This window comes from Montipora foliosa, chromosome 13 (genome assembly GCF_036669935.1).
Source record: "Montipora foliosa isolate CH-2021 chromosome 13, ASM3666993v2, whole genome shotgun sequence".
Lineage (NCBI taxonomy): Eukaryota > Metazoa > Cnidaria > Anthozoa > Scleractinia > Acroporidae > Montipora > Montipora foliosa.
Genome location: NC_090881.1, coordinates 35,063,421 through 35,077,945, shown reverse-complemented (window position 1 = coordinate 35,077,945; position 14,525 = coordinate 35,063,421). Strand labels below are relative to the sequence as shown.

The following is a 14,525-nucleotide window of genomic DNA, read 5'->3' as shown; positions in this document are numbered from 1 at the left end:
GTGACATTGATTTTTAAGACCATTTCCAGGGGCTTGATTTTGATAACGCCCAACAGCATGATTCACATAAGAAAAGCAATGAGGTTTGTATCAAAGCAAGGTAACTTCAGACTCACTTTTATTCAAACGCCTTGTAACTGAGCACAGAGCTATAAAATGGTCTATTAGGAAGGGTCAAAGAGAGTTTTTCTAAGTTGACGCTTTGCAGCGTTGCAAATTGCACAATACATAATTCAATATCTGTTGATTATTAGAGGGTTTTTCCACTCCGGCACCGAAACAGAAATGTTTTTGTAGCAAACGATTGCTGAATTCCTGTTGAAGCTGGAAAATTCCCTGAAAGTGATACATTTTGCCATAAGCTTCGCCGACAGCTAAAGAACAAGTCTGAGGCAGCGTTTACACGAAAGCGGTTTCACATCGACACGGTTTCATGAGGGAACCGTTTTCAGCCAGAAAATCAAAGTCGTGAAGGTATAAGCCAGCGCTGCACTACATGCTAAATTCACTACTTTGAATTGAACAATGCAAATTTCGCGCCAAAATAGTAACCGTCGAAACTATGCGGTTATAAATGAAACCGCGTTCGTGTAAACGCTGCCTGAGGCTTCCACTCGTTTTTTGTTCACTTATTAATTCTTGAAGCACTTTACCACAACACCTTGCTTAGACACACTTAAGCCCGCCACACACGGTAAGGAAAGAGCTGAGCAAACTGCCTCGCAGGGCGGTTTGCTCAGCTGGTTCCTCCTGTGTGCGGGGAAATTTTGGTGAGAAATTCGCCTCGCGAGGCCGTGAGGATAAAATCAAACATGTTTGGTATTTTTCGCCTCGCGAGGTAAATTCCTCGTTGTGTGCGGCCATCGTGAGAATCGAGTTGTGCGTGGTCAATCAAGCATATGGCATTCTCACGTGACTTCAGAGACGTCGGAATTTCTTCCTCCGACACCACCTTGAACGGCTGGAGTCACGTGAGTACGCCATGTTTTTTTTTTAATTGGATGCTTGATAAAACCAAGCTCAGCTCGACTCTCACCAAAATGTCCCCGCACACGTGAGGAAACGGCTGAGCAAACCGCTTCGTGAGGCAGTTTGCTCAGCTCTTTCCTCACCGTGTGCGGCAAGTTTAATGTCCATACGTGCACCTAATTAGATGCACGCCCAATTTTCACATTCAACACGAAGTGTCCCTTTCAGTCTAAGCCTTTGCTACTTATTTCCGACAAAAAGGTAAGGGTGAAGCTTTGCGTTATTCTTAGCTTAGGGTAAATGCAGCTGTTTACCTTCACATGAGGAGCAGAATTTGGGGGACACTTTGTGACGCTAATTGTGTGTATTCTGAGACAGGAGTGATGCTGAAGTTGGGGAGAAGAGCTAGGGAGCACTTCTAGGCTTGAATAGCTTGTGCTAGTAAAAGCAGCACATTATGCTTTCAGCAGTGCTCAATTTTTGTCTAAATTTTGCTAGTTTTTCCCAGATTATGCTACTTTTTAAAAAAATTATGCTCTTTAAAAAATTGCAAATAAGTGCAAAAATGCATTTTCTTCAATCAGAAACCGTTTAATCTTGTAAGCTATACACATCCTTTTTTTGAGAGAGCTGCATACAGAAGTTTTTGCTCGAATCGAATGACATAACCGACGCCATTTTGTAGCCTTCCCTATGAGAGGTATTGGGACCGACATGGTTTGCCATGGGACTTCCGGTTCCCGTGCCCCCTAGTTCCAGGCCCCATTTCCGGGCTCAGTAAACTGCAAATGCCTCTAAAACAAAAGAACAACGTCAGCGTATAATTGGGATATGAGAATCAACCTACCTGTCAAAACTCAAAAATGATCCGATAATTATCATGATTTGCGAATTACGCTAGCAGCGCTATTTTAAAAAACGGGAAAATTATACTAGCACAAGCTATTCGAGCCTAAACACTTATAGACGCTTAGAGCGAGTTTCAAATGAGTGTCGTAAAACGAAAACCAAAGTAATTTCTTTGGCCAATCAAAAAGGACGAAGACAATCCAGTAAACCAATCAAAACTCGAAGTAATTACACGTAGCCGACACAAAGCGCGGGAAAATATGCACGCTTAATCCACGATTGGTTTTGGTTTCACTTCAGGGCCCGGTTGTTCGAAAGCCGATTAACTTAATCCAGGATTAGTGTAAACCTTTGTTTCATGTTTTCAACTTTTTGGTGAAAGTTCCTTTTGCGTACTTTTGAATTTCAAGATTGACTTCTTCTAATGTTAAGATTTGTCGAATATCAGCGCTGAACAGCATTTGGGAGTAAACAAATAAAGTCCATGGTTAATTTTTAATCTGGGATTAGCGTTAATCGGCTTTTGAACAACCGGGCCCTGATTGGTTGAAAAAATGGTGCGAGAACTTTGAACCAATCATTGAGTGAAGTAATGCAAAACCAAAGCAATTGGCTAATTACTTTCGACACTCAATTGAAAACCGCTCTATTGAAATGAGTGTGCATCTAATTAGGGGCATTTCTGGACACATCTCAGTAGACAAAGCTCACAGACGAGGCATTAGTAAACATGTGTTCAGTTTCTAGTTGCATTTAACTTCACCAAATCAATTTTGAATTCCATGGCGAAGATATCGTTGACACCACCTGGCTATTCTTATAGAGGGAGGTTTTCAAGCCACAGACGGAAACCATACAATCTAAATGTGGTAATCTTCAAATACGTTTTTATTAGGAAAACAGCTCACTTCCGTTGCCGTTCGTTGCTCAAAAACGTCTCTTGCTTAATTTAAGCTTCCTCATATGCCAACAAAAGCATTATTGGGTGCCAAACAAAGGGTTCTTTTGTTCCAGCGATTGCCACATTTAAGTAAGAAAAATAATCCTTTCAAACAGATATCCTCCCCTTGTGTTTTGCGTTAAAGGTCCAGTTTTTAATCAATCACGATAGCCAGCCTTTGTGATAGTTGGCCTGCGTATGTTCGATTTTCAGCATCGATTTTTGCGAAATAGAAAATCCCTATAGTGTCGTTTCTAAATCGCACCAAAAAATTGCTCTGCTAGTTTCTATGTAAATTGACTTTTATTGGGAGTTTTTGGCCCAAAACTTACCAAGCTTCAGAGTTACATAGTTCGTCAATGGGTTTCTTCCACTCCGAAGCTCGACGGTACACCTGAATTGCTGGAAAGGCTTCGACTCGTGAATATACAGCCCACCATCCCTCGTGATGTTGAAACCTTTATACCAGTCTCCGTCTACAGACCTGCTACCATCTTCGTTCATCCTGGCAAGAAACGTCCATTGTGTTTGAAAGCTTTCAAGCCCATACCATTGGAGGAAGCTAAAACGACCCAACTTGAGTGCTTTATCAAAAGAAGGGCACGACACAGTTACTTTCTGACCTTGACGAACATGAACAAAGGTTTTCAACGGCTCCGTTGGGAGATCTGAAAATATATCACACGATAAGATAGAATACCAGTAAATGAAATGTCACCCGATGTGAAGGAATCTGGAATCCAGAATCCAGCAAATGTGAGGCTTTGGAATCCGCGACCTCGTTCTCAGGGTCTCTCTTCTCCGCTTCCTTTGTCGTTGATGGAATCCGGAATCCATTGTATGGAATCCAGAATCCACGCATTTCGATGGAATCCAGGATCCACTTCGGTGGAACCCGTCAGTTTGGAATCCGGGAAACCACGACTCAGGACCCGGATCCAGTAGGGCCACCTGGATTCTTTTACACAGGGCGAGAAATGACCAATTTCTACTGTTGTGAGGTCAAAACTGGGTTACTTTAGTTCCCATGTACATACACCTTATTGAATGGTTCAACATATCATGAACAAGTGCAGATATTTTTCGAGCTGTGTATTATTTTTTCCGAGCCACTTAGCGTTTGTACAGCCGCCCGCTCTCCTTAAAAACATCGGAGAGGGGTGAGGAGAGCGGGCGGCTGTACACAGGCTAAGGAAAAATAAGAACAACGAGCAAAATGTTCGCGCGTATTATATGTGAAACCTTTCAATAAGGGATTTATTATAATAATTAATAATAATTTATTACTTATATAGCGCAAAAGACATGTGGATATGATCTAATGCGATTCCAGAATTACGCCAGTTTCTTGTGTTTTGGCTTTGCATCGCGTTGAAAACAATTTATTTTATTGAAAAACTCCCGTTCTGTCAGTATTCGCTCTGTTCTGAACCGGTCAAACAGGAACACTACAGTATATTACCGTCTCATATTTTGCGCGTTCTCTTGACCAAATATGGTAAAATGGAGGAATAGTGGAATCATAAATGCATGAGTATAGCATCCCTAACAACCACAAGAGAAAAACCGGAATAATGAATAAATGAAAGATAAAAATTCCTTTAGCGATTCCAAGTGGTATTACATAAAGAAATTGGCCTTATGTCGCGAGCGATTGGTTACGATACGTTTTCCCTGGTCATAAATGTCCTTTCATCAATCTTTCTCTGTAACAAAGTCCTAGAAAGCATACATACACCTTAGACGAATTTCAGATATGATACAAAACAATTTTAAAAACTTCTCTACGTTGATCAGAAATAATACACAAACAGCGGTGACCAACATCAGATACAAACGCATCCTTTTTGAAATTATCTTTTACTTGACGTTTCTCTACGTTGCTTCTTTAATCCGGATGCAGCCACATGCAAACCGTTCAATAAAAATTATTCCGGACAAATGAGGATATCAAAGGGTACACCATTTATTTTTTTATTTATTTACTTAATTAAGGTACAAACAGTACTGGTGCAAAAACAATAGGTCATAAGTCCCCTCCTAGGTTTAAGCACCAACATATCAAAAACATAGTCAACTCGAAACTACGTTGGGTTTCAAAGCACCATGGGACAAAGGTTTCAATGTTTTAGCCGAGCCAAAATGGGGCGAGAGTAAATTGTTGCTCACCGCCAAAAGGTCAACACTAATTTCCATCCCTCCAACTGACATAAGGCATTTCGTAACAATTACACGACGCAATATCCCATGTTAATATTGACAAGCTTACCGCTCTAAAAAGAATGAAAACAGGCAGAATTACAGCTTTAGTTCAACAAGAAATAGCGTTTCTAAGCTATGCCGCGCTGATCTACAGTATTTAGGTCTAAACACCCCGTTGAAGACGGTTAACCTTCAACTGTTTTGCTGGGTACTACTATTTCAATACTCTAAAAAATTCGTTTTTCCGGGAGGTTGTCTCGTTAGTCTAGTGGATATGGGAAACTGCAAGGTGAAACCATCGATCCGGGTTCAACTCTTTGCCTCGCCTATTGTGAATCTTCTCAGCATGTTTAAAATCTTTGTTTCGTTGAAGTAGATTTGAAGTCTAAAGTAGACTGTACGTCGTATAAGTTGAATAAAAAGGGAAATGTCAGTTTGAGGGATGGAAAGAAGTGATGACCCTGCCAAAAGGCGCCTGAAAATCACATGACCAAATTACTCGATTCGCGGCATGATACGAAGGAGTTATAACGCGGCTTATTTACTGATGCTTTGTGCGTCTTGTGTAAACGGCAAAAAGGCAATGACAAAAGGAAAAGCTGATTAAAGTGTTTCCTAATTTCGTTATGCGGTGATGTCGCTAGTATGAAACAAGCTGAAATCTAATTTCAAAGCTACATATCGTTCTTAAACTCGACAAATTCCGGTAGATTTGCCCTCAATAAACTTGTTTGATGCCATGTCCGCTTGGTTTAAGTTGTTCTTGAGTCAATATAAATGACCGCGGGTAATATAGTGAGTATTGTGGTTTGTATCCGTATGACCGTATCGGTAGGGAGTTCACTACGGATGGTGCTACTACGGCTGCCGTGACTGAAAAGGTCTGGGGAGACTACGTCTCGGTGGTCTGCTAAATTTTAAGGTTAGCAAAGCAAAATACAAGGAAACATGGGTTAAAGGTGTTTAAAATCTCTTTTATTTAGTTTCTTACCTTCAAATGGCTTCGCTGAAAGGACGATGGCCGTTGTTCGCCGTGCTAGGACGAACAGATTATTTCTGAGCAAAGGCAAATGCTATACACCTTGTACAATAACAACAATTTGATGGATGAAATATACAATTTCAGAGACAAATATCTCAAAGAATATCGAGTGAAAAAGACACATGTATCTATACTCAAAGAAGCAAAATAGCATCGTATAGTATCCAGATATAAAACATCTTCACTAAATCCTCAAAGAAAACTTAACCGAAGAAAAACAACCGCGTGCTGAACTCACTTCGCCATTCTAACACCTTTGCAAAAACTTATCGTAAGTTCATAATACGGATTTACAAGCTTATGAGAGGCAACCTTGACACAATCCTTAACTTAAATTGACTTTAAAGGATATAGTATCCAACAGAATTCTTAAAATGGCGAGATGTCCGTTGAAAAGGGCCAGAGAAGCGAAATAAACCCGACCTAGTAGCCACTACGGCAAAACATCGCTACTTCACACTACGGCTGGATGCAACCGACGTACATGCGCAGTGTTTCATTTTGGGAGAAATTTACTTCCGGCAGCCGTATTAGCGCCAGCCGAAGCGATTTGCTTAAAGTCCCTGGTGTCTCAAGGAGGCCTAAATCTGCAAGCTGTGTATGCACTGGAGAAGTGCATCAATAGTATTGATGCCTGGATGAAGCTGGGTAAGCTAAAGCTGAATTCAGATAAAACAGAGATCATTCTAGTCGGCACCAGGCCACAATTAAATAAGATTAGGTTTGACCATCTAAAGGTCGGTCATGTAGCCTACGTGTAGCCGTACCCTACAACCGAAAGAAAAACGGGAAGAGGGAATCTCTACGAAAAGCTGGCCTAAATTGTTTTCCGTGACGTCACGCCTTTTGCAAGAAAATGTATAATGGTTTCTCATTGGTCACTTACCTTAGTGAATTCTTTTGAGAACACGGATTGGTGAAAATAGATTGTACCGTTTATTCCGCTCGCTTTTTCGGCGGTGATAATAACAGTGAGGAAGGAAACGGTGCAAAAGGAACGTGAATAGTTCGCTCATCTTGAGTTGGAAATGGGCTGTAACTAGCTATTCTGGGGCGATTCAGTGTGCTGAAATCCAAACTTTCTGGAAGCGATTCTTCCGACTGGAAAACAAGACAAGCTTATTCGAAACTTGCTGCGTAGGAGCTTCCCATTGATTTTTCTAAATCCTCAACTTTTGTGCTGCAAATTTTGCCGTTTCTTAAGGGCAGCATAACTGTATCGTTTTTAAACGATGATTATTTGTCTTCATAAATGAGATTAATGTCGAATTAACTCCGAGCTTGGACAAACTTTCATTGCCCAGAGAAAGGATTTATTTATTTATTTATTTATTAAACTTCGCCTTCTAAATTAACTACTAGGGAGCTTACGAAACGACGACGCCGACGGCAACGACGACGCTACAAAACAATATGTTTAGTGAGCAAAAACAATGGCTCTGCACGTGCGTTTTACATTTTGGTACATTTCTTTGCCGTCATCTCCCAAATGACGACGTGAAATGACCAAATTCAAGGTTCTGTGGAGGACGTTAGCACATGACGATGAATTTTCAGTTCTCTCTCTACGCCTCCAACCCACTCATACTAGTTTAATTCCCCGACAGTCACTACCAATTTTTAACGCGAAACGACATGAAACAGTTTTGTAGTGATATGAATAACGCGAACTTGTATTTTTAAATGAAGTCCTCGTAGCCGTCGTCGTCCTCGTTTCGTAAGCTCCCTACTAACAAAACATGACGACGTAAACAAAAACAAAAAAACAAAAACTGGGTAAGGCAGGGTGACCACAACAGCTGACGCCAATTACTGTGGGCCCAAGATTAACAAAGTTCTAAACACTCGAATAAAATAGTAAAATATAGAAAACTAATAAAAACACGAAATAGGCTCTGAAAGCTTGCGTGGCGTATTACATTTTAAGCAGACAGATTTCCAGGTTCTAGGGTCCTCAACATCGAAGCGCGAGATAAGTGCATCTTTGTAGTATGAGGAGAGCAGAGATTTAAATTGGTTTAGAGTTACATGGTCATATCTTAACTGCAGGGGGAGAGCGTTCCAGATTCTAGAAGTTCTTAGTCAGGAGAGGAAAGGGCGGGATGCGGGAGTTCTACGAGGGCAGAAAGCGGGAGAGAAATGCAAAACGCTACTTGTTGTCATTTATTCATGCGTTACAATACTTTTAAAAAACAAGAACCCAAGTGATATCCGACTTGCATTAGCGTCTTCTGAGCAATCAAGCAAACAAAAAAATTCGTGCTTGGGCTGAAAAACGGGCTTACTTCCGGTGAAATTGTAAACCCTTTTACGATGGTCACGTCATAGGTCATGAAATGTCAAGCGGCTGTGGCATAACCGCTGCAAGACGAGCAAAGCGACGCGACTTGATTATAAAAATGTCGTCGAAGACCATTTTAATAGGTGTTAGTATTTTTCGGTGCGGTAGTGAAGGTCCGTGCATAAAACACCTTCTTGGGAGCTTGCTCCTTACGAACGTGAATCAAAACGGACTAAAGATTTCAGGCCTTTGAATAAAAGTGAGGCTGTCGAGATTCTAGTTGTGCAAATTATAACTTTCTTGTTTTTAAACTCGTTGAAAGCACTCGTTGTAAGCGTTCGTTGTACGATTAGTCAGCTGTCTCTAGCACGCGCTCGGTATAGGGACTGGGAATCGGTTCAAAAGTTTTTGGAAGAGCACATGGCGAGCTTGAATTAATCTGTGAGTTTATTGTCGGAAAAAACAGTTCCGAAACACTGGAGTTGACCTTGCTTTGATGCAAACCTCACTGCTTTTCTTATGTAAACAGAAACTCCTTAGCATTACAAAATGATTTACATAAGAAAAGAAATGAGGTTTGTGTGAAAGCGCATTGTAAACAACAATAATAATAATATAATAATAATAATATGTGATCTGCTAATCGCCCTTTCTCGCAGTCGGAGACTAAATTACTTAGGGCGCAGCTCAACGAGGTCGGGCCGAAGGAGCTGTGCTGTCGGCTAGGCGCTCGGCCCCTGAACACGACCCATGTATGACCTCGGAGCACAGCACCACAGCCTGATGGAATAGGCCGGGAGTCGATTTTGAGGAGGGAGGAAAACCGGAGTACCCGGAGAAAAACCCTCGGAGTCAGATTGAGATCGACTGAAACTCAGCCCACATACGACCCGAGGCCAGAGTTGAACCTGGGTCACAGAGGTGGGAGGCACGGTTGATGACCACTAAACCACCCTGAACAGGACAGTTGGCCTATGTATGTTCAATTTTCAGCATCGATTTTTGCGAAATAGACAATCTCAACAGTGTCGCTTCGAAATCACACCAAAAAATTGCTCTCCTCGTTCCTATATAAATTGGCTTTGATTGCGAGTTTTTGGCTCAAAACTTACCTTTTTCTTCTTCAAGCCTTAGGGATACAGTGCTAGTCAATGGCTCTATTGTACTTCGAACCTTGACGACACACATGAATTTCTGGGCAAGGGCAGGGTTCACCTTAGGAATAAACAGCCCGCCGTTAAGTATTGAGATGCTGAAAGGTTTCCACCTGTCTACCGTCTGTCTCCCATCTTCATCCATCGATGCTAATAACAAAAAATCTGTTTCCAAGTCCACATCTACACATGCCGTTGTACACTTCTTCCCACTTTCACACGAACAGTCGTTCCCAGGTGCACAGACACACACGCCGTGAGGTGCACGTCTCCACATGAACCAGTAGACAGCGCGAAATTGACCCCCCTCACACTTGAGTGCTTCACTAAAAGCAGCGCACGGCAGAGTTTTGCTCTGACCAAGAGGAACATAAAACAAGGTTCTCCACGGCTCCTCTGGGAGACCTGAAAAAATAAATGAAATGTCGTCCAATGTGAAGGACTCAGGAATCCAGCAAATGCGAGGGTTTACAATCAGGAATCCAGAGCGTGGAATCCGGAATCCACTGTATGGAATACAGGATCAGTTTCGGTGGAACCCATGGGTTTGAAATCCGGAATCCACGACTCGGGATCTGGGATCCACTAGGGCCACCTGGATTCCTTTATGTAGGACGAGAAATGATCATAATGTATTTCAACTGCGGAAATTGAAATACATGGAAAGTTGAAGATCACCGCAGTTAAGGACGGTGTTTACTATTGTTATTGCGCATACGTTCTGCGCATCTCCAGATACTAGGATTTTCTATCGCCGATGCTTACTAATACAGGGATATTTTTGCGCGGTTTAAAACTATCCGGAGAAATTAGGTCTTAGTAAGTACTCTTGGTACTGATCCAAAAAGAAAATTGGGGGTAACCATGCATTTGTGAGACATACTTAAGCTTCAATTTGAGAAAGAAGGCCATACATTGCTTTGTATTTTAAGGCTTTTTACAAATATTATCCATAAATTATCTTTGAAAAATGCGTGGTTAACCCCAATTTCTTTTTTTTTGGATTTAAATAACATTTTTTAAGATCTACATTTCCTGCATAATCACACACCGGGTAAAAATATCTTTAATTAGTAGGCACCACAGTTAAGCAACAACTCAAGCAGGCCCCGTTTAAGTCCAAATTTTCTTTTTGAACATTTTCCTCACAACTGCTTGAGTTGCTGCTCAACTGCGATGATATTAAGCTTTAATGTATCCTTGGTTTGCACTCACGTGATTAGACGGCCATGTTCGTCTTCAAAACAAAAGCAAAATGTCACTTTTTCGCTATTGTTCAGAACACCAACATGGCCGCAAATGACGTCAGGGGCAAGGCAAGGAATTTTTCTCATCATTGATGAGGGAACCCTTAGGGAATTACCCTGGTCCCACAGGTTTTTCTTGAGCCACGAGAGAGCTGCGAACCAGCGAAGACAAGTCGCGATACCGCGAGAAGAGAAAAACCTCTGGTTACCTTGGACTTGAATCTCACTTTCATGCAGTCGCCAGGGTCAGGATCTGACCCTCAGGATCGAATTCGTTGATATTTTTACAAACACACAAACCAAAATGATTAGTTCCTTTGATTGGTAAGGAGACGCGTGATTACTAAGTTGCCATTATCAATTTGAAGCGTTTGACAGCTGGCGACTGCATGAAAGTGAGATTCAAGTCCAAGGTAACCAGAGGTTTTTCCCTTCTCGTGGCTTGGCGGCTCAAGAAAAGCAATGAGGTTTGTGTCAAAGCAAGGTTAACTCCAGTCTCACTTTTATTCAAACGCCTTCTAACTGAGCACAGAGTTGTAAAATGGTCTACTTGGAAAGATCAAAGAGGTTTTTCTTAGTTGACGCTTTGCACCATTACACATTGCACAATATACAATTCAATATCTCTTGACTAGTAGAGAGGTTGTTTTCCATTCCGGCACCGAAACTGAAATGTTCTTGTAGCCAATGATTGCAGAATTCCTGTTGAAGCTGGAGAATTCCCTTAAAGTGACACATTTTGCAAAAAAAATTGGCCGACAGCATAGAGAAAAAGTATGAGGCTCTCACTCGTTTTTGTCCACTTCGTTACGTTAATTAGACATACCTGGACATATCTGAGTAGACAAAGGTCCCAGACGTAGCATGAGCAAACACGCGTTTAGTCAGTTCTAGTTGCATTCAACTTCACCCAATCAATTTTCGAATTCCATGGCGAAGATATCGTTGACGTCACCTGGCTATTGTTACATAGGGAGCTTAAGTCCGCAATGTTTTTGAGCACAGATGGAAACCATATACCGGTAATCTTAACGTGAAAATCATCAAATACGAGTTCATTCGGAAAATAGTTTACTTCCGTTGCCGTTCGTGGCTCAAAAGACCTCAAAAACGTTACTTGCTTAACTTAAGCTCCCTCGTTTGCAAACTAAAAACAAAGAGTTCTTTTGTTCCACTGATTGCCACATTTAAATGAGAAAAGGAATCCTTTTCAACAGATATCCTCCCCTTGTGTTTTTGGTTTAAGGTCCATTTTTTAATTAATCACGATAGCTTGTCTTTGTGGGGACAGTTGGCCTATGTATGTTCAATTTTCAGCATCGATTTTTGCGAAATAGACAATCTCAACAGTGTCGCTTCGAAATCGCACCAAAAAATTGCTCTCCTGGTTCCCATGTAAATTGGCTTTGATTGCGAGTTTTTGGCTCAAAACTTACCATTTTCTCCTGCAAGCCTTAAGGTTACAATGCTCGTGAATGGCTCTATTTTACTTCGAATCTGGACGACACACATGTATTTCTGGGTAAGGCCAGGGTGCACCTTATCAATATACAGCCCGCCGTCATCTCTTGAGATGCTGAAAGGTTTCCACCAGTGTTCCTTCATATGCACGTGGCCATCTTCGTGCATCGATGCTACTAACAAAAAACTTGCTTGCGAGTCCACTTGTAGACATGCCCTTGTACACTTCTTCCCACTTTCACACGAACAGTTGCTCCCAGGTACACAGACACACAAGCCGCGACGTAAAGGGATCCACCTGAACCAGTGGACGACGCGAAGTTGACCCCCCTCAAATATGAGTGCTTCCCTAAAAGCATCGCACGGCAGAGTTTTGTTCTGACCAAGAGGAACATAAGACACGGTTTCCAACAGCTCCGCTGGGAGAACTGAAAAAATAAATGAAATGTCGCCCAATGTGAAGGACTCCGGAATCCAGCAAATGCGAGGGTTTACAATCCGGAATCCAGAGCGTGGAATCCGGAATCCACTGTATGGAATACAGGATCAGTTTCGGTGGAACCCATGAATTTGGAATCCGAAATCCACGACTGTGGATCTGGGACCCACTAGGGCCACCTGGATTCCTTTATGTAGGACGAGAAATGATCATAATGTATTTCAACTGCGGAAATTGAAATACATGGAAAGTTGAAGATCACCGCAGTTAAGCAACGACTCAAACAGGCCCCGTTTAACTCCAAATTTTCTTATTGAAGGTTTTCCTCACAACTGCTTGAGTTGCTGCTCAACTGCGATGATATTCAGCTTTAATGTATCCTCCTTGGCTTGCACTCACGTGATTAGACGGCCATGTTCGTCTTCAAAACAAAAGCAAAATGTCACTTTTTCGCTATTGTTCAGAACACCAACATGGCCGCAAATGACGTCAGGGGCAAGGCAAGGAATTTTTCTCATCATTGATGAGGGAACCCTTAGGGAATTACCCTGGTCCCACAGGTTTTTCTTGAGCCACCGCAGTTAAGGACGGTGTTTACTATTGTTATTGCGCATACGTTCTGCGCATCTCCAGATACTAGGATTTTCTATCGCCGATGCTTACTAATACAGGGATATTTTTGCGCGGTTTAAAACTATCCGGAGAAATTAGGTCTTAGTAAGTACTCTTGGTACTGATCCAAAAAGAAAATTGGGGGTAACCATGCATTTGTGAGAGATACTTAAGCTTCAATTTGAGAAAGAAGGCCATACATTGCTTTGTATTTTAAGGCTTTTTACAAATATTATCCATAAATTATCTTTGAAAAATGCGTGGTTAACCCCAATTTCTTTTTTTTGGATTTAAATAACATTTTTTAAGATCTACATTTCCTGCATAATCACACACCGGGTAAAAATATCTTTAATTAGTAGGCACCACAGTTAAGCAACAACTCAAGCAGGCCCCGTTTAAGTCCAAATTTTCTTTTTGAACATTTTCCTCACAACTGCTTGAGTTGCTGCTCAACTGCGATGATATTAAGCTTTAATGTATCCTTGGTTTGCACTCACGTGATTAGACGGCCATGTTCGTCTTCAAAACAAAAGCAAAATGTCACTTTTTCGCTATTGTTCAGAACACCAACATGGCCGCAAATGACGTCAGGGGCAAGGCAAGGAATTTTTCTCATCATTGATGAGGGAACCCTTAGGGAATTACCCTGGTCCCACAGGTTTTCTTGAGCCACGAGAGAGCTGCGAACCAGCGAAGACAAGTCGCGATACCGCGAGAAGAGAAAAACCTCTGGTTACCTTGGACTTGAATCTCACTTTCATGCAGTCGCCAGGGTCAGGATCTGACCCTCAGGATCGAATTCGTTGATATTTTTACAAACACACAAACCAAAATGATTAGTTCCTTTGATTGGTAAGGAGACGCGTGATTACTAAGTTGCCATTATCAATTTGAAGCGTTTGACAGCTGGCGACTGCATGAAAGTGAGATTCAAGTCCAAGGTAACCACAGGTTATTCCCTTCTCACCACTTTGCGGCTCAAGAAAAACCTCCGACCAGGGTATTAGGGAACAATTCACACACTTTTCAGGGGAAGCGTCAAAATACTTCTACTGTTTTAAGTTCAAAACTGGGTTACTTTAGTTCCCATGTACATACACCTTATAGAATGGTTTAACATATAACACGCGCAGATATTTTGTAAGTCGCGTAGTAGTATTTCCGAGCCTCGAGGGGCGAAGGGAAATACGAGCAATGAGCAAAATGTCCGCACATATTATGTTAAACCATTCATTCATGTATGCCAATGTGACCAGTGTCACGAGGGTTCAAGTTTAGTGCTCATCGAGGCAGCCATACCCCAGCTAGTTTACATAGAACATCTTT

At 41.7% G+C, this 14,525-nt stretch overlaps 1 protein-coding gene across 6 annotated transcripts in view; it reads right to left on the bottom strand.

Moving 5' to 3' along the window:
- LOC137982073 (uncharacterized) overlaps positions 1 to 14,525 on the bottom strand; it is a 38,191-nt gene that overhangs the window by 2,250 nt on the left and 21,416 nt on the right. For 4 of the 6 annotated variants that reach the window (XM_068829106.1, XM_068829104.1, XM_068829107.1 and 1 more), the window contains 3 exons: positions 12,121 to 12,573; positions 9,396 to 9,842; positions 3,091 to 3,426 (listed from right to left, as the gene is read on the bottom strand). In XM_068829106.1, the coding sequence (XP_068685207.1) occupies positions 3,091 to 3,426; positions 9,396 to 9,842; positions 12,121 to 12,573 (1,236 nt within the window). Of the gene's footprint in view, positions 1 to 17; positions 1,764 to 3,090; positions 3,427 to 9,395; positions 9,843 to 12,120; positions 12,574 to 14,525 lie in introns of those variants that run through there. The other 2 variants (XM_068829109.1, XM_068829108.1) reach the window with 2 other exon arrangements.